Source organism: Peromyscus eremicus, chromosome 5 (assembly GCF_949786415.1).
Source record: "Peromyscus eremicus chromosome 5, PerEre_H2_v1, whole genome shotgun sequence".
NCBI lineage: Eukaryota > Metazoa > Chordata > Mammalia > Rodentia > Cricetidae > Peromyscus > Peromyscus eremicus.
The window spans coordinates 27492829-27520423 of NC_081420.1; the positions used below are offsets into that span (position 1 = coordinate 27492829).

Genomic DNA, 27595 nt, shown 5'->3' on the forward strand with positions numbered 1-27595 from the left:
TTCCTGCTTCAGCTATCCTGCTTCAGCCAAGAGAGCTCTCCGAAAAAGAGGCCTACTTCCTGTGTGTACGTCTTTAAATACTCTAGATGTTCTGCCTTCTCATTGGTTGTAAACTAAACACGTCACTGCCTTGTCATTGCCTGTATGTACCACCCTCCAGGTCCTTAAAGGCGTGCGCCACCACCGCCACGCACTTGCTATGGCTCTATAACTCTGACCCCCAGGCAACTTTATTTATTAACATACAATTAAAATCACATTTCAGTACAAGTAAAATACCACCACATTTCCCCTTTTCTATTTTAATAAAAAGAAAAAAAAGAAAAAGGTTATAACTAACAAAAGAAAAACTATATACAAAAGTACAATAACTATATACAATATATACAAATAATAAATGTCTAAACAATGTCTAGTTCATTTGTATTTGACAAATTCAGAGATGATAATTTCATTATCCTATTTTGTTAAGTCCAAAATGTATCTAATTCACTTTCTATCCTAATTAATCTTCAACTAACTAACCTTCAACTATAACTAACTAATCTTCAACTCCCTCAGAGACCCAAGAAGGAAATAATATTAGCTAACAAAAATAAAAACAGAAAGTGCATGCAAGCAACTTCCAAAAAATTTGTGAGTTGACAGAAACAGCCAACTGCCTGGACAGTCACCTGAGGTTTCTCCGCAATGCTGGGGCATCATCTTCAGCCTATATAGGCTTAGCATATCTGACAGACTCATTTGTGAAGTAGGATGTACACAAGGTCAACAGTTCAACCTCACATTGGGTGAGAGCAGTCCATGCACCAGAAACACCTGAATTCCACTAATGTCATGTCATGATTCAGGATTTTAAATTCTGGAAAATGTTGATGGTTTTTTTAGTTCAGCTCTCCATTCTTCTTGGCTGTGTACATATGGCTTCATCTCAGCATCCCGTTCTTCTCCACATCTCTCTATCAAATGCCAGTCTACTATTGAGAGGCGTGAGCTTAGTTACTCTTCAAGAATAACTGTTTCAGCTGCTATTCCACAGCACATCAGAAGCCATCGGCCCACTGCCTGTTCAGCTGCCTTCGAAGAAAAGGGCACTGTACCTTTTCCGAGTTGCGAAGGCCACGTCAGGGATGGTGCCATATTGTCCTGGCCTCAGAAGATGCCTTTTGATAAAGCCATAACCACGCTTGTTTAGGCAAGAATCAGTAGTCCTTTGTTTCATGTCCTGTCTGTCCATTTTGTCATCAGTTGATTCGAGGATACTTTGTTGTCCAGTGGCTAACTTTTGGCACAATGAAAGCTAACTCCATACGCAGTTTCTTCAATGCCCATATTTTCTCTGAAGTAGATTGGTACTGCCAGGAGCCGACATGTCTCATAGTCATAACAAAAAAGAAAAATTTTCTAAGTTATTAAAACATTTTAAATGCCATATTCTGTAGATCTCTGAAGGGTTTGAAGATGACCTATCTAAAATATATCTGCTCAATTTTTAAAACATATCTAATATGACTACAAGTTCATTGTAATGTCTAACTACTAACTATCATTTCTTTATATCCTAATGGTAATAATAATATTCAAGGATCAGAAAATTGCATTGTTAAATGAACGATATAAGTACAATTAGAAATATACATATAGCATTTTCTAACAATATCAATTTCAATATATATAATTTGTATACAATATAAAACAATCCAATCCAATGTAAAGTATTTAAAACTAGTAATTGTCTTTTTCTTCTTCTTTCTTTCTCTCTTTTTTTTTTTTAAAATAAGAACCTTAAATCTAATCTGCTTAGTCTTTTTCCTAACCCTTGACAACAACTTGTAACCAACCCCCCTAAACAATGAAAATTATCCCAGACCCAAAACCCATTAAAAAGACCAAAAAACCACCCACCCCACACCACCTCTTTGGGAATGTGGGTGTCGTATTCTTAAAATTGCTTCCTGCTGGGTATGGGCGAAGTTATCTTTATCCTGAAAGAAAAATTTTAGGTTAATTGTCAAATTCTAGGAAAGGTAACTATATCCTTCATTATCCATTCTGTGTATAATGCCAAAGTTCAGGGTTTATCTCAAGTCCTTATTCAAGTAGTCTTTGAGACTGGATCATCTCAGCTAGTCATCTCAAAATTGCTCTGAGCACCTTGTAGTTCAAAGCTGATCTGTAGATGATGTTTGTCAGCTTAGTGATGTTATTATTGTCCACGTGGAATTGTTGTTGTTGTGGGGCCCCAACTTCTTCCTGGAGACTTCAGTTGATGTTAGGCCTGGCCGTGAATTCCTGCAGAAAACTGATAAGAGACTCAAACACAAAGACATATATATGCAGCTAATTGAAGCCTTTTTTTTTTTTTTTAGAATTAATCAGTACTCTATATGACCATTCATATCTTAGCGAAGTTTAAAATGTATATATATATCTATATATCTATATATATTAATCTTGTAAGTTTTGATATAAAATTTATACTTTAAGAAAAGTTTAAAGAATCAGAATAGAATCAAAGAGTTGAGATTAGTAATAGAATAGTCCCTTAATTAATTTGGCTTTTCTCCTGTCTCATAGCAGAAGATGGCTCTTTTATTCTGGCATGATACAGGGAGTTTGCATTTTCCTTTTAACAACATGCTTGAGTTTAAAGAAGGAGAGAGCCATTCTCCAACTCCAAAGTCAGCTTTAAATTTTAATTGGACTGGGACTATTAGAAGACCAATAGTGTTAAATCTTTAGAGAAAAGCAGAAACAAACATTTAGGAAGACATACATTTTTTTAGATAATATATACCCATACGCCATTTTTCACTCTGCTTCCTGGGATAGATGATTTGTCCCTTTTCTTCAGTTGTCTTATTTGTCCAGTGTTCTTCAGATTCCTTAACCTTCATTCTCCTAAAAGACAAAAACAAAAACCTTTCCCCAAGACTAATTTTGGGGATGTTCCTTTTTGGCAAGTTATTATCTGATTAAATGAAAAGACATGTGTTACTGGTATAAGTTAGTTTAAATTGGATGTTCATGTTGGTTGATGAGCTATCACCTCCTCTAATTAAGAGGTTTCTCTTGTTCAAATCGAACCTTTATCAATTTTGATGGTACCCACAACTTATCTTCTCCTGTAGAAACAAAAGCAAAACCTCGTCCCCAATGTAACACATACCCTGGTTTCCATTCTGAGGTCAGCACATCCTTAAAATATATAGGCTGATTTAATTCTGTAGTTTTTTCTATTATCCAATGTCTTTCTGCAGCTGTTGTTCCTTTCTCATTGGCATTAAGAAAATTCAAAGTTAATAGAGCATTATGCAGTCTATTTCTGGGGGTTTTTGTTGCCCCTTTCTGTTTATTTAGCATATCCTTTAGAGTTCTGTTTGATCTTTCTATAACTGCTTGACCTGTAGGATTATGTGGTATGCCTGTAATATGCTTTATATTGTAATAAGCAAAAAACTGTTTCATTTTAACAGAGACATATGATGGAGCATTGTCAGTTTTGATTTGTGCAGGTATACCCATGATGGCCATAACTTCTAGCAAATGAGTGATTACAGAATCAGCTTTTTCAGAACTCAAAGTGCTGTGGGATGGTCTGTATGTCAAGTGTGTTGCTGATTGGTCAGTAAATAAATCACTGATTGGCCATTGGCTAGGCAGGAAGTATAGGCGGGACAAGGAAAAGAATTCTGGGAAGTGGAAGGCTGAGGGGAGAGACACTGCCAGCCGCCATCAGGACAAGGAAGATGTAAGGTACCAGTAAGCCATGAGCCATGTGGCAAAGTAAAGATTAATAGAAATGGGCTAAATATAAGAGTAAGAGGTAGACAATAACAGCCCTGAGCTAATGGCCAAGCAGTTTAAATAATGTAAGACTCTGTGTGTTTATTTTATAAGTGGGCTCTGGGACTGGCGGGACTTGGTGGCGGGAGCTGGAGAGAAATTCTCAAGCAACAATAATGGTAGTTTACTCCAATTAAAACAGGTTTACTATATTAAAGGATCACTAAATTCTATTATTATCATTATGATTATGATTATGATTATGATTATGATTATGATTAATTGGGGTTGGGAGATAGCCCAGTCTATAAAGTGAAGCGTATTGCAAGTATGAGGCCCAGAGCCTACACTAAAAAAAAGTCAGATATGATGCATGTTTATAATCTCAGTGCTAGGAGAGGAGAAAAAAGCAGATCCCTAGGACTCTCTGGCCAGCCAGCCTAGTACAGCTGATGAGTCCCAGTCTTAAGATAAAGTAAACAATTCCTAAAGAACAGCACAAAGGCTGACCTCTGGCCTCTACAAGCACATGCTGCACACACAGACATAATTTAACAACCACCAGTTAAGCTTGCCTTTTGAGTACACTAAATATCTGTGAACTTGCATGCAAGTGGACAGTTTGGGGACCATTCAAGGAGTGCTTTCCACACAGATGGAATGTAGTGGTGCTCCATACTAGCACTACACACAGAAAAATGTGATAAACCATGTGAACTACTGGAGCAATGTAAAATACGAGAGATGGGTGTCCTGGAAGGTCCTGGCTCATTCTGGCATGTCCTGGAACATCCTGGAGTGTCCTGGAGCACCTTTTCTAACCCCTGTGTTTGACTCCAATGATTTCGGCCCTTTCTTCCTAAACTGAGGAAGAGAAGTAACTGAAAGGAGAATAAAAGAAACTAAGGTGAGAAACATCTTAAAGTTGAATAAATCATACACAGAGAGATCATAAGGGATTAGAAACAACTTCTCAAATATGAGACCTGTTCAGATGAATCCCTCCAGAAGGAAGAGGCAGGTCTGTGACATTCTGTATCATGTATAAAACTCTGAAAGATGATGTGTCCAAGAGAATATTCAATCAACCCCTACAGAAGTAGTCTTGGTGGACACAGGCTCAGATGTAAGGGCCCTTCTTGGGCAATCAGCAAGGGTATCTACAGAACCCACCGAATGCATTCTGCATTAACCCAAAAATGCCGACAAAAAACAACCCTGCTGTGGGATGGTCTGTATGTCAAGTGTGTTGCTGATTGGTCAGTAAATAAATCACTGATTGGCCATTGGCTAGGCAGGAAGTGTAGGCGGGACAAGAAAAAGAATTCTGGGAAGTGGAAGGCTGAGAGGGAGACACTGCCAGCCGCCACCATGACAAGCAGCATGGGAAGATCCCGGTAAGCCACGAGCCATGTGGCAAGGTATAGATTAATGGAAATGGATTAATTTAAGATATAAGAACAGTTAGCAAGAAGCCTGCCACGGCCATACAGTTTGTAAGCAATATAAGCCTCTGTGTTTATTTGGTTGGGTCTGAGTGGCTGTGGGACTGGCGGGTGAGAGAGATTTGTCCTGACTGTGGGCCAGGCAGGAAAACTCTAGCTACACAACCCCACTTTCCTGCCAGAGTCCGGGGCCAGGAGATGGTGAGAGGAGGGGACAGTCTTCTCAGCCTCTCGGGGAAAGCAGGCATTAGTGGTCTCTTTGTGAATAGTCTACACATTGTCAGGCATGTGTTAATCTGGCACTCAGAAGACTGAAGCTGTTGAATTATAAGACTGAGGTAGCCTGGGCTACATTGGGAGCATCTCTTTCAAACAAACAAACAATATTTTGGGGGTGGGAAATGTGAATCAAGTTAAACATTTTTAAACTGCAAAATATTTCTAGATTATAACATTAAAATAAATGTGATAAAATCAATTCAATCACATTTGAAAATTACAAAGCCTTTAGTAAAACAGTCAGCCAATATTATAACAGTAATTTGGCTACGTGGAAGCTTATACAGCCATCCCTATCTGAGGTAACACAGCAAGAAGGCTACAGGACTATTGGCATGGCATAAAGTATTTTTGCTCTGCATGATATCGAATGTGAGGAAAAGTGACATGAGGAATGAACAGAACACCATGAATAATTTGAATGGGAACTATGGCTGGGACCTGCAGCCAAGCAAAACAGTGAAGTATTGAAACTGAATGCATGAGAGAAAGAGGGCAGGGCCATGAATCTGGGTTATGCAAATCATTATTTTAATAAGGGAGTGGGCAATGAAAGGAGATGGAAGAGGCAAGAATGTCTTCAAAGACTGGACAAGAGTCATCAAGTGAAACTCTAGCTAACAGCATGCTTCATCCCCATCATGGTGCAATTCTGAAGGTCATTCTATCTAAAGTCTAAAAGCCACAGGACTTTAGTAAAAAGCGCCTAATAGAAGAGACTCAGAGACTCATGGTCAAATTAAGCAGGACAAATAGTTACTTTCTCAATAATATGAGAAGTCTTAGACAAATGGAGGAAATCAGGAGATATTTTGTGACAGACAAAAATAACTAAAGTGCTTGGAAGTGAAAATCCTTGAACTCCATGAAATACAAAACAGTGGCTAAGTATATCCCCATGAAAGTAGAGAACTTGCTACCTTCTTTCTCGCATTTTGCAAGATCCTCAGCCTAGGAAGCAGCTGTCAGAGAATTAAGTTATACACAGAGGAACTATTGGGAATGGCTGCCCACTAACAACTCATAAGGGTACTTGGAGGAAACAGACAGATCCATTATTGATTCCCTGGAATGAGCTTGCTGCAGATTACAGGACACAAATACTGTCTATCTTATAAATTCCCCACCACTCATCCAGGATTGTGCAACAACTGAACACTTTACAGTCACTAACAGAGCTCCCTAATTGTGTGTTCTGCTGAGACAGAAGTGAGTACACAGTGCACAACAACAGAACACACGTAATGCCAGCCTGACAAAGATATTTTCATTCCAAATCCTGCAGCTTAAGCATTGCAGGCCAGCATGAGACCAGTGCCATCTAGAGGAAGAAGACAGGGAGCTGCTCCATTATCACTGGCCAGGCCACAAGATTTGTCATCAAAAAGTATTCTCCTTTATTTTCATTTTCAAAAGAGTAATGTCTAGCAAATTGTATTTATAATACCTTTTAAATTAAAGCCAGACATAACTGATGCCAGAGACTTATTAACTTACTAAAGTGCCAGATGATTTTTTTTCTGTACTTTTTACCCTCAATGGTATCATTTCTGAAAGAGATAAACTAAGTATCAGAAGATAATCCCAAGGAAACAGGTAGACAGGGCTTAGCTCTGCATAGGGAAGTTGCAAACTCCTTCAATGCCAATGATAACCCAAGAGGCTAGAGCAAGAAGGCTTGGAAATAAAAAAAAACAAAAGTGAATACAGGTAGTAATAGAAAGAAATTGGTTTAGGGTGGGCACAGTAGCACACCCCTGTCATCACAGCCAAGAAATGCTGAAGCAGAAGATCCAACTGAGCCAAGAGTCTAACACTTGCTTGGGGACAACAGCAACAAACAGTCTTAAAAGAAAACAAAAACATTTTAAGGTCGACTGCAATGGTTTGGATCTTAAATGTTCCCCAAAGGCTTGTCTGCAAAGGCAGGTCCCCAGCCTGTGGTCACTCCTGAAAAATAGTAAAGGAAGCCCTGTTGTTGAGGCGTGTTCTTAAAGATTATGAAAGCCCAAATGCTTGTTCTCTCTCTTTGCTTCCCATATACCACAAAGTGAGCATTCTGCTGCATTAGAAGTTCTCACCAGGATGGGCTGTGTCACCACAGGCCAAAGTCAACAGGGTCAAGTGACCAGAGACTAAAATAAGCCTTTTTTCAAATGTTGATATACCTTAGGGATTGTTATGGTAATAAAAAACTGGCTACTACCTTAATTGCGATAAATATGCTATACTAATATGTTTTCAATAGTGGGAAAGCTGGTGTTAGGGATTTCAAGAGTTCTTTCTATTGCTGGCAACATTTCTGAAAACCAAAATATATTCTATAATAAAAGTGCTATTAAAATAATGAATATGATGATGATATACTCCTTTAAGTGAAATCAGCATGATACAGAAAGAATTGGAGCCCCAGGAGTCACATCAAACTCTTACTGTGAATTAAGATGAATGACCATGATTTTCCAATAGTTTAAACACTAGCAAAAGTCTGTGAGTGCCACCAAGACCTCCAGAGCAGGAACCATCATCACAATGCCTTCATGCCATCCTTATCAATTACTTGATTAATTTAGAACTATCTCAATAAGCCACATTAAGTAAAGCAGCACATTTCAGGGTTGAAAGTTTTAACTGTTTCATCCAATTTAACATCAAACACTACGCTAAATACACATTCCACTCCTTAGAATATCTATTCCCACCCCTCTATCTTCACTTAGAAAAAAATGTTGGTCCTGCCCTCTTCATGGGGAACAGAAGCCATCCAATATGAAAGCTCCCAGAGTCTAGTCCTCCATCCCCCTCCATAACCATTCTTGTCTTTGATGCAGCCAGGCTTCAATCCTTCACTCTCACTTGACCTTAAAGAAGGTCATTGCTCTTTGAAGAAAACTTGCCCCGGGCAGGCTCTAGCATATCCCTCCTCTGCCTCCTAGACACACTTTATCCCATCAACTGTGTCCTTAAAGTTCTCACTCAGAGCTCAGGAAGTCACTTCTATGGCGGCTATCTCTCGTCTGGCTCTTCATCTCAAAGAATGCATTTATTTCTTTCCTCTAAACAAGTGAACTAAACAAAAGAAAACTGGCTTTCAGGCCAGATCATGCTCCCCAGTCACGTGTTCACAGCGAAGGGGCTCACTCCTTTGCCATCTTCCTCACAGCTTCTCTTTCCTTCTACCCTCACTATGTATTTCTAATTCATAAGCCTCATGCTCAGCTTTCTATACTCTTTCATCTTCATACTGTACCCTAGATGACTGGATTCACCTATAACTCCAGCTTTCAACTATGAGCCAATGACTTTGAGTTTGGATACCACAAGTTCTTATCCAGAAAGCACTCCACCCCAAAAGCTGTGTTGGGACCCAAGTATACACCTGCCTATAGGATGTCTCCATGTGCAAATTCTCCACCTAAATATAGCCTAGGCTCCGTTCTCTTTCCTCTTCCCATCATAAAACATACTTCTCTTGTAACCCTTAATTCTGCAAATGGTACCAAGAAAACAAGGTCAGGGCTCTTACTTGCCCTTTCCTCCCTATATGTAACAATGAAATCCAGTCAATTCTACCTCCTTCAGGTATCTTTGTACCTATGATCTTGCCATCTCCCCGGCCAGGCTTGCACTCAACTAGTCTCTTGGAATGTAACCGTTTTCTCATATGACTCTCTGGCACCAATCTTCCATGGTGGTGCTGCACTCTGCATACTACCCAAAAAGGTCAACTTGATTGTCTCACACTTATTCTTCAAAATTACTGAAGACCTCTGCTTTTTTCTTGTTTTAACTGAAGTTCAAATGCCCAGAAAGTTACACAGGAGGCCCTTCATGAAGTTGTTCACACCTCCCTCTTTACCTTCACCACCTATCATCTCTCCATGTGCCAGGCATTCCATAATACATGGTCTAGGGATGTGTCAAAATTGTCATATTTTGATGTTGTCAAATATGCTACTCCTAATATCTTTTCTGCAACCATACTGTTTTGTTCAAGATTCTCTAAAATACCTTTATTTATTTTTATAACAGAAGTGATTTCTCATTTCTATGTGCTGACCATCTTTCTCAGCATGTTAATTGCATGGTATGCAGCCTATAGCTTGTTTATCTCTCACAAAGCCATGAACAAGGAACAGTGCTTAGTCAAGATATTCTTTTATACCAACCCTGCTTAGGATTAGGTTCCCAAAAACATGTGCCATCTAAACACAAAGGCAAACTATATCCAACTCAGCTCAACTAAAACCTATGGCTAAACAGATGCCTTCTGAGCCCCAGGGCAGGGCAGTCATATAGAGAGTAATAGGTATAGCCTGTAACTCCAGTAAGTAATACTTTATCTATTAATCCTTGGCTCAGAAAGAAATAAGGAAGAATCCCCTTGAAACAGAATCAGATGCACATACCTCACCACAGGAACTCCCAGGCCTTCATATCCCATGAACACAGCAAGCAAATTCAATTATACTATTCAAATCTGACTAAAGCATTTCAGCAAATATTAAGTATTCAAATCACTTTGGAGGAAGGATTGGGATATCTTATATTAAAGGGATAGCAGACTCATCTAAGTGGATTTGAGCTGCTAATTTCCATGGTTTTTAATTTCTTTAAACAACTGGGATCGTCTGCTTCTCATTGGGGAGGACTTGTGTTTGAAAGGGCCAGTTAAACACTGCTCTGTCCTCAGGTCTCTGTGGGAAGTCCATTCTTGCTTCAGCTAATTGATATTGAACCAGCTTTGTCTTTCTTTGGATTTTCTGTAATGCACCACATGCCAATTAATCAAATTACAGAGCTCAGCACAGGGGAGGGAATGCACTGAACCTGTGTATTGCAAGAAACAGACTTCATTCTCGCCCTGCTGCTATCTCATTTCCTCTCCCTGTAATGAGACTTTGTGGCAGTAGAGTAAAGGGGAGAGATCTGAAACAGGCCACATTTGAAGATACTGTAGCTGAGGAACAATGACTGCCAGGAAGCTGAACCAAATGCTGCTTGTCCTGACATCCAACTTCTACTGAGGTATCCAGTTTCCAATGGACACATTCTTCTGGCTTCAGTCTAAGCTCCTTAGGAGAATAGTCATCCTTCATTCAAAGTGGCTTTCACTTCCAAACCCACATGATCTACCCAAATCTTCCAGCTTCTATAATATAAAACTCAACTTGAATAGTCAGATCTCAAGCTAAATAACCCTAAGATGTGTTCCCGAGAAGCCAGATTCAACAAAACCTCTCAGGGAGGCAGGTTCACCCAACATGACTTCATAGAGCTGCTTTCTTGGGATGAGCTGAGGCTGTCCTCCATGATCATCCAGTGTAGCACCATTGGGAGTTCCTGAAGCCCAGGCCTCTCTAGAGATTCTGCTTCCAGGTATTCACAAATGCAATGAGTTGTCCTCCCTGCCTTTACTAATTCTCACATAGACTTTATAGCACCTTTCTTCTCTTATAGATTATCCCAGGGATACAGATGGGAGAATGTTGTTCTAGCCTATGCATAGAAAGCACAAGAAAATTGAATACGTTAAAAAAAGGAAGGAAATTATAGACAGCTGTACACAAGAGCAAGAGATTCTCAATGTGTGGACATGCTGAGATAAAAGGTAAATATGGTGACTGAGGTGACAATTCAGTTGCCCACCTATGCCTAGAATCCCAGTACTAGGGAAGTGGAGACAAGAGGTTCTAGACTGGGGCTTTGCCAGCCAGAGTCTAGACAAATCAGTAAGTATTAGGTTCAATGGGAAACACTGTCTCAAAAATTAAGGTGTAGGGCATCACTGAGAAAGATATCTGATATCCACCTCTGTCTTCCACAAGCACACGCATGCATATTTACATAGACACACATACACAAAGCATACCCCTCTATATGTACATATGCAGAAATAATAAAAATGAAATAAAAAGCAACAATCAACAATGGCAACAACAAAAAACCCACATCCCCATGTGAAATGGGTCTCATGACAACACAGTTTAAAGGAGAAAGGAACATCCATTCTGCTTCCTCCTACAGTAGAGGGAAATAAATATAGAGACTCACAACTTAACAATGCGCAGAGGATGAAAGACCTTGGCACACTCAGTCCTAAATAGGATGTCACATCAATTCTCTCCCCTCGGGAACTCAGAAACTGTGGCAGCATGCACAGGGCCTGCAGAGGTCTGGGCCAGATAGGGTACTAGCACTGAAAGGGGAAGTGGACATATGCCCCCATCCTTAGCCCAGAAGCTACCTCTAATTGATAACCACTTTCAAAAAATTAATTTTAAAATTTTAAAAATTAGTTTTCTCCAACAGCATCTCACTGGGTATACAAACCACACTTAAGGGAAGGCCACCTGCCTAGCAGAAGATAGCCAACTGAACTCAATGGCATTTTTGGAGGTTCTTTGTCTTCTAATTCTTTGTCAGGCCTTTTTTTTTTTTTTTTTAAATCATACATGTCCTTTTTGTACTAGTTATGGTTTCCAGTTTTGTGTTTTTATGGGATTTCTGTGTGTGTAAATGTGTATCTCTGCATCTATATGCATTTCTTTGGCTCTTTTTCTTCTGTTGTTTTGTCTCAGTCTTGATTTATCTTATTACTGTTCTTTTCTGATCCTTGTTTCTATTCTAATGAGAAGCAGCAGCAGTGTGGGTTTGGGTGGATGGGGAAGTGGCAAGGCTCTAGGAGAAGTCAGGGAAGAGAAAACCATATCAGAACATACTATATGAAAAAAGCCTATTTTCAATAAAACAAAGATGTGAGGGAGGGAGGCAGGGAGCAAACCAAAGGACAAGGTGGAGGAATCCTGAGATCACCTGCGCTCCTACAGGTTCTGCTGTTCAGAGAACCACAGTCGGCATAAACTCCTAAGCCTTGAGACACATTCGGAAAGCTAGGATCCCCACAATTCTTCTGAAAGAAACTAGCAGCAAATCTTCAACAATGTCCTGTGTTGGCTGCAGGTTCCAAACACGGATGGAGCATTTCAATAATAAATCACTAGTACAGATGATTCATTGTGGATGAATCTGTTGTAGCTTGCTTGAAAAATCCTATAGTATATATTAACATATGACAGAATCAATATCTAACAATCTGATTCTAGAACGGTATTTTTGGCACCAGAGTTCAACTAATCATTTGTACCACTACTGCCAAAGCAGGTGGATGCATATTCTACAGAGTCCCACCACAAGACCCCCATGAAGAGATGCAGCACATCCTAAAAGGAGAAAGAATCAAGGTGACTCACTCAGTGGGCTTTAACTTTATTTATGAGTCAATACCTTAAAAAACTGAAAATTTAGGATCATCAACCAAGAGAATGTAAACTCATTTTCCCTTAAAATTCATCTTCTCATTCAAGAGTCCTTATGGTAAGAAAGTTCTTTGTATTTGCCTGGCATAATCTTTCTTAAATCCTAAATAACACAAATAACATTATGTAAATTCCAACACTTAAAAGGCCTCCAAGGATCAGTGTGTACTGGTCGTGCTTAACTCTCAGTCCAGTGGGATACAAGTGTCACCACTGCCATGCTAGCCTGAGGCTGACAGGGGAAGCCTCTCACCTACCAACTTCCCAAGCTAAATATGGGAAATGATGCCAGTCCATCCCTGCTAACAGCATCCAGGTATATGTACCACACAAAGAGATGTGGTCCCCATCAAAGTGTGAAGTCTACTGTGCAAGAGTGCAAGAGCACTGTGAATATATTTCTGCCACCTTCACACTTCACTTAGGCAAGTAGAAAAGACATTGTTACTGCATTTATATGGATTCAATAAAACCTAAGGAGGCCTCTTGGCCTTCTGTAGTAGCACAATGTAAATGGCAGCCATTTTCTTGATATCTTGGAGAAATAAGATTAAAGGATGCTAGACTGCTCCTTTTGATGCTATTCCTGGCCCTGGAGCATAGGTGCTCACCATTCAGTACATCTTCTGGTCTATCGTCATTCCATGTACTAAAAAACGGTATTGAGGAAACCTACACACTAATTATACCCAGAAACTTTAAATTAGTATTCACAACAAATATGTTTGTTTCTCTGGGTGTGACTTTTCCATACCAACCCACTTACTGAACAAATAACAGCCTATCTCCCAAAATGTGTCTAAACATTATGGCAAGGGAGTACACCCGCTTTGCCAGTCACTGCTTTATTGCTTCTCCACCATCAAGCTGTCCTTTGTCTGCTCTGAGAACCTGGTGGGCCCTGGAAACACTGTTCTTTCGCCAGCTGACCCAAAGTGAAGCAGTGTTGGTAGAGGCTGCTGGATAGATCCATCATAACTGAAGGAATTCTAAGTCCCTGGTGCTACTTCGCTCTCTGCATTACAGTGAGGGCAAGCAGGGGCATTGGGCTCCAGCAGTGGCTCCCTCAGACCAGCAGCTTCCTCCAGTCCCTCTCTGTCATTTACATAACAATATTTCTTGCAGGCAATGCTCCCAAGACAGCCTTTGTTAAAAGGGTTATTTTCATCAAATTCTTAATAGCACACCTTCTCAGATCAACTTACTGTGTGATTTCTTCCTCAAGGTTGGGCCCTTACTATACTTGCTCCTCGAGGAGGAGAAACAGCTCTAAGAATGTCTGACCAGAAAAGTAGACACATGAACCACCATGTATTTAAATGTGTTAGTCGCCATCTTTTGCAGAGTGCAAACTGACAGTCTGGAGCGAAGGAGACATCCAAGCTCCGTACCTACGAACAATCTCTCCGTTCAGGATTCTTGTCAACAAAGGGGACACAAAGAAGACAGTCTGGCACCCTCAAATGTGGTGGTATTGTGTTTCCCGAAATATTGTACACCCTAATAAACTTATCTGGGGTCAGAGAACAGAAAAGCCACTAGATACTTAGGATAGGCAGTGGTAGCACACGCCTTTAAATCCTAGCATTCCAGAGGCAGAAATCCATGCGTTCAAGGATACAGCCAGGCATGGTGACTCACGGCTTTAATCCCAGAAAGCCAGCCTTTAATCCCAGGGGGTAGTGGTAGAAAGCAGAAAGGTATATAAGGCATGAGGACCAGAAACTAGAAGCATTTGGCTGGTTAAGCATTTGACTGGTTAAGCATTTGGCGGGTTAAGCTTTTAGGTTTTGAGCAGCACAGTTCAGCTGACAGCCATTCAGATATGAGGACACAGAGGCTTCCAGTCTGAGGAAACAAGATCAGCTGAGAAGTTGGCCAGGTGAGGTTAGCTGTGGCCTGTTCTGTCTCTCTGACCTTCCAGCGTTCACCCCAATACCTGGCCTCAGGTTTGATTTTATTAATAAAGACTCTTTAAGATTCATGCTACACTCAAAGAACATATTAATCTGGTGGGGACACCATGGATAAACAAAGGGATATTTCAAGATGGTAAACTACACAATGCAACAGTGAGTATCAAGAGCTCATCTGTAAGGCAGCATGGGTCTCAGGCTAAGGGGCTATAACATCTATCTTACTGCAATCAACAATGCATTATCTGCAAAAGCCTTATGTCATAGAAAAACTGGTCTAATCAAATGTGCCTCCAAATCCCTCTATGTCTTCCAATAATAGGTACTACCCAAATCACATGAGCTATGGATTCCTGTGATCAGTAATTTCACCATCAGAGAAAAAAGTAAGTAAACACCTGGGTAAAGTGGGGAAAAAATGAAGACAAGCTGTTTCTAGTAAGTGTGTCTTTGACAAGAGCCCTGCCTAAAAGATTTTTTAAAAAGAGATTAGAGAAATGTAGTGACTGTAATCTATCAAGGCGAAATTAAAATGCCCTCAATAAAACTCCTCCACATGAGGCTATTAAGGAAACCCAATAACCACACAGTGGAAAATAAATAACCATCATTCACTAAAAGACAGAAAAGTGATTTGGGGCTGAAAGCAGAAATAAAGAAAGCACCTTTGTCTCACAGTAAGAGTGACAGTGGGGAAGCCCAAAGAGAGAAGCTCAAGAATAGGAGGGTTCTAATGAACCATCTGGAAAGAAGGCGACAGTATCACAGGAGGAGAAGAGAAACTAATAATGCCTGCCAGTGGATTCCTACAAGGAATCTATAGTGGAGACCAGACAGGTGTTTAAATGAAGGCTATACACTCCACTATGCTTCAAATAAAGGGTGCACTCCACTTGAAATCATGACAGTCAAGGGATACAACTGAAGGGACAATGCCTTCTACATGCTCCTACCTGCAGAAAATGGTCACTGACAATGATCCCTTTTTAAAAGGTGGTGAGTGGTATATGGACTTAACACACACATCTTGATGAAAGGCCATTTTAATAGATGTGTTCTGGTTAAAATTACATCAAAGCTTTCTTAGTATACCTTCACATATGTCTCCTACAAACACACTTCTTTGTTTCTACATCAATATTCATGATTTATATGCTTATATTAAAATATTTATAACTTCTTCATAAACTGCCTTTATTAAGACCTTAAGTTTTATACTTTACAAAAGAATAAGAATTTCAAAAACATTCTGAGGACTAAGGCAAGCACATCTTTATAAATAAATAACCCTTTATTTGTCAAGTGCATGCATGGATTTAAATACTATTTCTATCATTGATGAAAGAAAGTTACACAGCCCTCAAGAAACTCTGAAAGACAAACACAAGTAAATACAATTTTATGAAACTTGCTGCACTGCTGTCATGGTTTCAGTTTTCCTGTAAAATCACTAATATCTTGTACTATCCATGAAGATGAGAAACAAACAGATGGACATATTATTACATACAGTAATCTTAAATTGTGTACATAAGTGGTTTTTGAAACTAATTAAGACAGAGTGTCAAGTCTCTTCAAATGGGATAAAACTCAGAAGCAGTGACTGCGTATGTGCATGTATGGACAAAACTCCAAGTACACCTCCCTCAGAGCATGCAGGGTGATGCAGACAAGCTCAGGAAACGCAGCCTGTGCAGCCTTGACTGAAGCACAAACTGCAAGATGCCCATCTCCACAACTCCATAGTTCACCAGCACAGACTACCAGTGCAGGCAGCTGGTGAAACTGGACAGAGCATCTTCAAGCACAATGGGAAACAGAACAGCTTGGAGCACTGCTCCAGGTACGCAATTTCATTAATATTTTTAATCAAACTACAATGACACAGGATTCCTACGATGGGCTCTCAAATATATGAAATTTGACAATCTTTACAAAATAGTTTTAAAGCTACAGAACAGTGGTCTCCACATACTCCTTGTCTCAAAATCCTCGCACAATCCTAGGAGTCCTAATACTCTCTCCAAAGTGCAATGACTGTAAGGCTTATCTACACATTCACCCGTTCCTCCTGACGGGTCATCACTGTCCTGATTCTTTGTTTTAGCATGTCCATGAATTTTTTTCATACCTACATCACACAGTTATTTAATTTGAAATCTGTGTCTATGTATAATAAGAGAAAGAACACAAACCACTTTGTAACAGCATGCACTGCTGGGCATAGTCTGAACAGCCATAAAACAGACAGTAGTCTAGTGCATCTCCAGTTGTTGGAATCCTTCAATACAACATCAGCATTAAAGCCTCATCACCATGGACATAGGTAGCCAGTTCATTTTACAAATAAGGCCCATTTTATTTACGATTTCTCTGCTGTGGAACAATTCTCATGTACACTGTAAAGATGTGTCACTGGAATTGGTTTAATAAAACACTGATTGGCCAGTAGTCAGGTGATCAAACTAAGATTCTGGGAAGAAGAAGGAATGAGTCAGGAAGTCACCACCCAGACACAGAGGAAGCAATATAAGAATCCCATACTGAGAAAAGGTACCAAGCCAGGTGTCTAAACACAGATAAGAATTGTGGGTTAATTTAAGTGTAAGAGCTACTTAGTAATAAGCCTGAGCTACCAGCTGAGCACTTATAATATTATGCCTCTGAGTGGTTATTCGGGAACTAGCAGTCAGGAGAGAACCAGCCAATTACATTTCTCTTCTTGATGGACATTTGAAAAATTTGAAAAAAAAAAAAAAAAAGTCAAATTACAGAACATAAAATTGTTATTTTCATAGGAAATGACCAAACTATTCTGTGGAGTAGTGAGAGCTACATGTGCTTCCAAAAGGCTGAGAATCTTATGATTTCACTTAACATTGCCAATCAGCAACATTACTAAATGTACTGATCTGCTTTTCTATTTACATATTTCCTAGTCAAGCTGGTCCTTGCTCACTGGCCAGTCATGGATGATTTTCTTCTATGAGGAGTTCATTATGATGTCTTCCCTTTATTTTTTAAAGCATAGCAAAACATGCATATGAAAGATCAAAATGTATCATTTTAAAGAAGGAAAGCCCTTCTGTGTGCTTGTCATTCATACCCTCTTTTAGCACTGACAATTTGGAAAGCTGTCACACCCATATCTGATCACATTGGGTCATTTCTCAGACGGAAAATAATTAATTTTTTTTAGTTTACCATTCTCTTGTTTTGCTTTGCAACTTCTCAACATATACCTGAGCCCCTATATAATGTATTAGGTAATTATGCTCACTTTTTCAACTTTACACAAATGTAGCCATATTATCAAAGTTTCTGTAGCTTTCTTTTATTTATTACTCAATACTGCTTCTCCTACTCATTACACTGAGAGGGTTATGACAATCATTTCTACAGGTTCATCGTCTTGTAGAATCAAATAAATACTTCCCAATTTAGTTCACAAAATTGGCATTGTTCCAGTTTTCATCTACTTCTAACAGAGTTATAAAAAGTTAGTATCTAGATGAAACACACCCAAGAACATCTCCAAGTGTAAACATGAGAGTAAAAGTTCAGGTGCAGGTTTTACATTCGCACACTAACAGATCCACGGTCCACAGTTACTGACATTCATTGTTGTTGGGCATTTTCATAAAGGAAATGTTTGCCATTGCCAATATTTTAATAAACACACACACACACACACACACACACACACACACACATTTTACATATAAAAACAGCAAGGATTTCAACCAGGCAGGGTTTATCTTTGTCTCTTCAATGTAGTCTATCCATAAGTGGCCATGGACCGAGGTTTCTATGGCAAAGGTTAAGGTAACCAACTTCACCACTTTTTCCTTCCTGGAGGTTTTTTTCCCTCAAAGAATCTCATATTTCAGATACTAAATTCCACCGTGATAAGCAAAATAACCTCCTATATTTTCTTCTACAATTTTTAAAGACTTTCATTTCACAAATGGATTAAGTTACCCAGGAATGAATTTTGTATCCAGTGATAGACCAAGATCAATTTTCCTATGGATAACTGTCACAGAACAATTAAAATAGAATTTATCTTCCCATTTTTGTAACTTCATTCCTATTTTGTAAATTCATAAATATAAGTATGATTATTTCAAAACTCTCCGTTTATAATATATTTATTTATTTTACATCCTAGCCATAGTTTTTCCTCCCTCCTTTCCTCCAAGTCCCTCCCCCCTAAAGCCCCCTCTGTCCCCCTCAATCTACTCCCCCCCTGTTACTGTTTAGGAAAGGGCAGGTCACCCATGAGTATCAACAAAACATGGCATATCTCTATTTTATCAACTGTCTGCCACTCCTAAATTATCTTTACAACCACAAATTATATGTCTTAATATCTAGTAAAGCAAACCCTTTATACTTAACACTGTGTCTTGAATTTTGTGACCAGTCCTCTTTTACAAGACCCAGGAGACATTGTCAGATTTACATAAGACAGAGGAATTACCATCTTCATGGCATTGTTTTCTTACTTGTAAAAATACTTATATATGGCATATCTCTCTTTTATTATATATTTAATAGCATTTAATCCATAACTATCCTGAGTATCTTATGCCATATTTATATACAGGACTTCAAAGTTTTAACTGGTACTGTGAATAGAATCTTTATGCTATTACATTTTCCATTTGTTATTGCTAATGATAAGAAATATTAATGCTCCTACATTTTCCTTGTACCCTTGCTGAATTGTCTTCATAGTCTGAATAAGTCTGGAAATTCTATTAAATGTTTGATATATACTTATACCATATGAAAGAAAACAGCTTTAGCTCCTATTATCCAGTGTTTCTACCTTCTTTTCTCAAAGATTTCTTTTATTTTTTTAACATGTGTGGGTGGATCTGTGTATAGGTATGTGCATTTGAGTACAAAGTGCATGAGGAGGCCAGAGGCACTGGATCCCCCTGGAGCTGGAGTTACAGGTGATTATAAGGCATGGGTGACGGGAATTGAACGCAGATCCTCTGAAAGAACAGTATGCACTCTTAACCACTGAACCATGTCTCGAGCCTTCAGGTTCTCTTTCTTTCTGTTTTTGGGAGACATTTTAACTCAATATGAGCAGAATCAGGGAAGCAGGTGACTCTGAATAAAAGCTGATTTTGATAGAAACATGTACAATGATTCATCATTGTTATGACGGCTGCTGCAAATGCCTGACAGATATCATTTGCAAAGTTCAGGAAGTTTCTTTATATTCTTAGTTTGCTAAAGTTTTTACCATGCATCATTAATGTCATTAAATGTATTTTTAATACTATGATATAATTAAATGTCAAATTATTTTCCACATCTATTGAGATAATCACATGCTTTTTTTCCTCTTTGTATGAGTTAATACAGTAGATTTCAATATATGTAAACGATAATAGAATGGGATGATAGTGAATTGAATTTGTAGATATTTAATTCAATAAATGTTTGTCTGTTCATTGAAACAGAATGAATGGTAACCATAAAGGTGAAATTTCCAAAGTTTCCTTTTAATTTAGCATGACTATAAACAGGTATAACCTCATAAGATAAATTTGATGAATACCTTGTTTTCTCCTTTATAAAACAAACTACATAATTCTTTTACAAGTTTGGTAAAAACTCACATGAAAAAAGGAGAAGCTATCAACTGCAGATTTAATGTTTCTATTGTGTATCATTTATACTCTTTTCTTTAATGTTTCCTGTCTTTAAGAAAGAATTGGGCCGGGTGATGGTGGCGGCGGCGGCGGCGGCGGCGGCGGCGGCGGCGGCGGCGGCGGCGGCGCACGCCTTTAATCCCAGCACTCGGGAGGCAGAGCCAGGAGGATCTCTATGAGTTCGAGGCCAGCCTGGGCTACCAAGTGAGTTCCAGGAAAGGCGCAAAGCTACACAGAGAAACCCTGTCTTGAAAAACCAAAAAAATAAAAAACAAAAAAAATAAAGAAAGAAAGAATTGGTGATCACCTTCCCATAAAAGAATGGGACACCTTAGAGTACATGCTGAGCCAATGTCATTTTGACTACTGGACTCAATATTCTGTGTTTAGATTTATAGGAGATGAATCTAAAGCACATGTAAATACACACCCACAAAAGATGATTCTGCATGCACACAATACTCAAGTAAATTATAATTTACAACCAGTCCTCTTACATCCACCATAATATGCTAAAGCCACTTCCAATATTATTATGAAGAAAATACCAAGTTCTGTATTTTCCATATTGGTGGTTCAATATGCATCCCTAAAATAAAGACTTTATAAAGAGTTTATATTCTCATCACATTTTAAAAGAAAGAAAGAAAGAAAAGAGCTTACTTGCAGGTGTTTCATTAGTATTCAAATCTCCAAACACATTAAACATTGTTTCCCCTATTTTCTACAAAATGTTTTCCCTTGATAGGATCTACCCATTAAGATCAGATGAACCAATCCTTCCCTCATCCCTAAGTTCCATTTCCTAATATTTTGTGTTTCTGGTCATTTGCTTGAGCTGAGTCATTCATTCTTTGAGCGGCACTTCCCAAACTAAAACAAACGGAGAGTCTTAGATTTCCAATGGGTTATGAACAGAGCCATGGGCCAACTGCACACAACTACACACACAGAACTCACAGAAAGCATTTAAGAACACAGGAACCCCTCTACACTCTGTCCAACAAAAGAAGTTATAGGGGACCAGCCCCCACTTTTACGACCAGGGTACTCTTGAGCAGGGAGAAGTAGGAAATAGTTGGAAAGATACCTAGATGACAAGAAGGACAGAAACATAGGATAACCTTGGGTGGGCCTGGGTCAAAATCCACCAGTCCAGAACTTTATTCAAAAGGGTTTTTTATAACAATGCCAGGGGGTGAGACAAAAGACCTCCCCCTGCTAGATACAACCAAGTGTAGACCCTTCCAAACACCTGGTACCCAGGCCCATGGCCCAAACATTGTCTTATGCAGTCCTGCTGAGTAAAGCCACTAGGAAACTTCACTGGGCTCCAACAAGAAGTTCACTGACAACATGGTAGAAAATGATGAGTGCAACTATTGAACAACTCCCATTGCCTAAACATTTTGAAGCACTTGCTTTTGGTTCCCTTCATCTTCATTCTGTAGGTCACACCCTGAGCAGACTTGCTGCCACTCCCCATGGTCAGCTTTGGCACTACTTCTCTGGGCCATACCCTCATATTTGCCTGTCTTCTTTATAGTTCCTATAATATGATAGCTGGACCTGGAGCTTGTTGGTGTTCACATCCAACTGCCATGGCAAGTCTTTAGAGTCAGTGCCATGCCCCCCCCCCATCAGAAGACAGACCATCTCCTTTGTGTATGTAGGGAGGTGCACATGTGTATGCCAGTGTGCACGCACTTTGAGGTCAGAGAATAACCCAGAATATCATTTCTCAGGTACCGTTCACCTTGTTTGTTGAGATCATCTCCCACTGTCCTATGGCTCACCAATTAAGCTAGACTAGCTAACCAATGAGCCCCGGGATCTTGCCTACTCTACCTCACAAGCACTGAGGTTTCAAGTGCATGCTTCCACTTACAGCTTTTGTAAAAAGCTAGTGTAATTGGTGCTGGGGATTGAATCAGGACCTCATGCAGGCATGACAAGCACTTTACAACCTGAGCTCCCTCCTGAGCCCCTGACTGGTACTTTTCTTATGATAGTGGTAATCACTGGCATACAGTCTTATAAGTATGTCATGTCAAAGTGCCACTAGCAAATTTGGTAATCCAAATACTGCTCTCTGAGCAGTTCTGTAGGAAGGTCTCTTTTTTCCAGGCACTACTGTACTCCTCTATAAACTCATTCTCTAACACAGTTCAGAACTTCCAGCTGGTAGAAGTGACTTCCTACACAGGGATGCTCTCAGGAGAACCCTGTTATGTCTGGATTTTTTATAGGTTTTAGTTTTGCAGCTTCAGTGGCTCAGTTTTTCTGCAAAGACTTGGGGATATCCAGAACTGTACACCCATCTACCTTCTTTTTGTTGTTGTTGTTGTTGTTGTTGTTTAGAATAATTTGGCATACTTATAGCATTTTAAAACAAATACTGAATTCATTAATTGTATACAACATGTAAACAGAGACAAAACACGGAATTCTTAAAGATATATCAAGCTTGTTAATAACATTTTCTGACTTCTATACCTTTATTCGTTTTGTCTAGATAATCCACAGGTCTCTGACTAAAATCATTTAATGTCTTTGACCATGATCATGATTTGTCAAACTCGACCTTTAAGTCAGCAGGGTTGCTTCATATATCAAGGTTATAACAGAGGCAGATGAAAGTTCATAATTCAGAAGCTTCTTAGATTACCTATTTCAGGCTTCATCCACATTTATCTTTTCTTCTATAAATTCTTCTGATGTTAATACTGCTGCATCTGACACCTTTGTGGAAATATTTGCCAGAAAAACCTGCCTGTCCTTCACTCCATCCTCTGGGGTGCTTTGGTTTCAGGTTCCCTGAACATCCAACCTGATCACACATTTCTGCACCTGCTAGGCTTAACCAACATTAGTGTGGGAATATTCATGCATTAGAATTGATACTAAACCGATGATTTAGACTCTCTGTCTTTTAATCTTGACTTCTGTTGAACTGAGATCTTTTTTCTACATTACTCCTCTTTCTGAATTTTTCTTTTCTCCCTCCATTGTTGCTGAAGGTATAGATTAAATCCTAATCTTTACTTCAAGAAAGTGTGGGTACTCAGTGTTTCTTTCTATCCTTTCTCTTGTTCAGAGCTTTAGCAGACTTACCTGTTAATTACTCCCCAGAAATTGTTATAGATGTTACTTTCATTTATCTTTCTTCAAAGAACAAAGGGGCTGTTTTTCAATAATTGTTAAATTAACATACTATCATTGCTCATTCATTTCTGAGCAATTATCAATAGTTCACATTCTACTTTTTCTTCTTGAGACAGGGCCTCACTATGTAGCTCAGACTAGCCTCAAACTTGAAATCCTTCTGCCTCAGCCTCTCAAGTGCTGGGATTCCTAGCCCATACACCACACCCAGCACCATTGTTTCTTTTACTCTATAAATCTAATAACTTGTCTTGTGCATATAATAATGAATAGTTTATTAAATATTAGGAAAATAAAACAATATATTGTTTTTAAGTACATATGTACATATGTTTTAAAAAATTTAAAGTATTCATGGGAAAATAAACAACAACAAGAAAAAACACTTTTCTGAGGTTAAGAGTAGAGAAGACAGAGAATCAAAACTTCAATGGAGGACAGGAATTCAGAAGCAACCACTCTCCAGTGCTCTACTGCTGTAACAACCTTGCACTGTCGTAAACAGTGTCACTGACAAGGAGTACCACAGAGATCAGCAGAGCACAGCAGGTGAAGACTGGACTCAGGAGACTCGTCTTCCCATTGAGCTCTGCCGCTGACTAGCTGTGCAAGACCAACTAGGTCACTAGACCTTTCCAGACCTTGGACTCTCTGTGCTGAAGTGAGGTGACCTACCTCATAGGTTTTTTTGTTGTTGTTGTTGTTTTGGTTTGGTTTGGTTTGGTTTGGTTTGGTTTGGCTTTTTCGAGACAGGGTTTCTCTGTGTAGCTTTGTGCCTTTCCTAAAACTCACTTGGTAGCCCAGGCTGGCCTCGAACTCACAGAGATCCACCTGGCTCTGCCTCCCGAGTGCTGGGATTAAAGGCGTGCGCCACCACCACCCGACTCCTCATAGGTTTTTAGTAAGAAGAATAAACGAAGCACTGAAAATTGAAGCACCTTGCAACCTGAAAGGAAGCCAGTTACACATATAGGTGCATAATTCATTAATAAGCCAGAAAGCAGTCACAATATCAGACTAGAGTAGCTACACATGGTGCCTGGAAAATTGGTCTGGATTACAACAAATATAGACAAAGAAGGGTTAATACCATGTATGCATTTCATTTCCTTTTGTAACCTCAGTTTCCCCCCATTAAAATGCCACTGTCGGTCTCTCAGCCTTGACTGTCTCTACCATAACATGCAGGTTTACACATTAGTGTGTTCTTTATTGTGTTAACAAGGTAAGCCAGACTGAACACTTGTCCAATGGCATGCCATGGACACTATCACATCACTCTTATCACTGACTCTCTTGCAGGTGAATGTTAAGTGACATTTTATGACTTTGTCATATTCCAGACTCTGACTTGTCTCTTTTAGTTTCCATTCAGTTCCCTAATGTTTCCATACCCTTTCTAGTGTACCTCTACCTTGCAAAATAACCATATCCCAAATATTAGGAATGTCCATCTAAGCTCCCCAGATCCAGCTCTGAAGCCTGTTTTGAGAAAGGCTAACCTATGTCCCAGATGTAAAGGATAACATTATTCTGACGCAAATAGAAAGAAAAGGAGAGGGTAGTATTTTTCAGTTATTTCCCACCAACTTATTTACTAAAATAATAAAATAATAACTGTTAGTCTAAGGACCCTATTGTAATCGAGTGTTGCAACCCTGGGGAAAAGATATCCTGATTGCTCCAGGAGTCAGGCAATACCTTGAGCTCCCAGGACAGCTCTGGCAGCTGGAGCTGCAATGGAACAGCTCAGCTCTGGAGGGAAAGGTATCCTGACTGTCAGGATATACCTGGAGTTGGGGTGCGGTGGGGGATGGTCTCCCCGCAGGATATAGCAATCCTGCTCCTCTCCTGGAAAGCCTCTACAGCTGAACTTTGCTCAGCCCCCACTTAAGGGGGCTTCTCAGCAGAGCTCCACTTCTACAGCCCAAGATGTTGCTTCTTTTGCTTTACTCTGCTAAAGGGTAACCCGCTGAAGAAATGTAGCAATCTCCTCCAGCTCTGGCCAAAGTTGTTACTTTTTCTGCTCCACCTTGCTCAGTCCCCTAAGGGAGCATCTCTGCAAAGTTTTTTCTGCTCAGTCCCTAAGGGACTTCTTAGCAAGGTTCTTCTCTGCGGCCGTGAATGAAGATCTTCACACCCAAGACTCTTTTTGAGAAAGAGATTTATTGGGAAGGAATCCAGGAGAGTGGCTGCCTCTACCAGGGTGGAAAAGAACAGCCCACAACACTAAGAATTAAGACTTGCCCCACCATCAATGTCAAGCAGGAGGAGAAGGAGCTTAGGAACAAGAGCACAGCTGATGGTCCAACCCAGAGCACCTGCAGTCACCCTCAGCATAGGAGGACATCACTCTCCAGCAGCAGGAGACCAGCACTTAGTTCCACTGACACAAATGGACAACCCAAGCACAGGTTTAGAGTTGTGCCTTCACTCAGCTTGGATTAGGCTGAATTTGAACCACTAACCAACGACTTACCAGTAGTAAACCAGTGTAAAGAAGGTCAGTACTGAGAAAAGGGATGAGAAGAGACAAGTAAAAAAGAAAATTTGTTTTGAAGTTTACAGTTTGCAGTGATGTGAGACAACAATTGTTTGTCTCAAATCAGGCACACTGTAGCTTGGGAGGCCAGTGTGCACAAAAGACATATTGAAAAACGGATGGGTCAGTAAAGGGAACGAAGATCAAGGACAACTCTTTCAAGGTTCGCTGATCACCCATCTTCAGAGACATCAATACAAATGTTCTTCAACAACAAGACACATCTAAAGACTCACCTCATGCTTGGAGAAGAGCCGGACACCCTCCAGCTGGTGGAAAACTGGGTAGTGCTGGGAATCAATCTGGTCCCGCCTGTACACATCTCCTACCACGAGGAAGGCATTAAGTCCCGCATGAAGCAAGTCCCACTGGTGTGCTGACGTGTGTGCTCTCAGCATGTGCACCCGATTCAGGTAATAGTTGTCCCCCTTCTTCCTGCTGGGGTGGTCTGCTGGGATTAGCAGGCTATCAAAGTTCTGCCAGGTGGTGACTACTGGAGGAAGCTGGTCATAGACGGAGAAGAGAGGGGTCCTGGGCCGGGCCATGTACTGCTGGTAGAAATGCTCCTTCACCTTCTCCTTGATCAGCCACAGAGGGTGGTACTTCTGGTTGTGCAGGTTCCTGCCCACCTTGGAAAGGACCTTCTGGGTGAGGTTGGTGTGGTCATCCTGAGGGTAGGATTTTCCCAGCACCTCTACCACACTGCCCGGAGCAGCTTGGGCAACGAACTGGAATGCAGCTGGCCTTGAGCCCCAGGTCCGATGCTGATGGCATCTAAAGACATGATTGACCTTCCTTAGTAGGTAAATGTGTTCATGGGCAGCTCTGATGAAGACTGAACAGACCATTATAGAAGCTTCTCACAAATTCTGGAAGAAACACATAGGAAAAGCACAAGTTTCATTCTGTAGACAACAGGAATGTGTTCTTATGTTCTCTCAATAAGTTCACTACTTTCCTAGTGACATACCTGTGTCCTTGCCATCACATTCACACCACAGAAAGACAATTCAGAAAATCTATTGACAGGCTTCTGTAATTTGAAAGCTCTTCCCGGAATTCATGTTGAAATTTCACTGACATCTAGTAGTATTAAAAAGTGCAAAGCACGTGGGCTCTGCCTCTAGAACACAAGAGTGGGTTATTAGGGTGGGGGTGGGCTTCTCATACAGGGATAAGCTCAAACCCTGTCCTCTCCCTTTTTCCATGAGATAATCTAAGTAAAAAGGTCTGGCTTCATGCCAGTGCCTTGATCTTTAGCCCCAAACTCCAGAGCTGTGAGAAACAAGTTTCCTTTTATTATAAATTACTCAATCTGTGGTATTCTGTTATACCAAGAAAAAAAAAAAATGACTCTAGCATGGTGGTGCACATGCACCTGCAGTCAGGAGACAAAGGCAGGTGGATTTCTGTAAGTTTGAAGTCATCCTGGTCTAGTATAGCAAGTTCCAGGCAGGTCAGGGCTATA

At 40.0% G+C, this 27595-nt stretch overlaps 1 protein-coding gene across 6 annotated transcripts in view; it reads right to left on the reverse strand.

Annotated features, from left to right (window-relative positions):
• Window positions 1–27595, reverse strand: part of Fars2 (phenylalanyl-tRNA synthetase 2, mitochondrial) — a 453987-nt gene that overhangs the window by 334449 nt on the left and 91943 nt on the right. For all 6 annotated transcript variants that reach the window (XM_059263160.1, XM_059263162.1, XM_059263159.1 and 3 more), the window contains one exon: window positions 26364–26996. In XM_059263160.1, the coding sequence (XP_059119143.1) occupies window positions 26364–26975 (612 nt within the window). In that variant the 5' untranslated portion in view covers window positions 26976–26996. The remainder of the gene's footprint in view (window positions 1–26363; window positions 26997–27595) is intronic.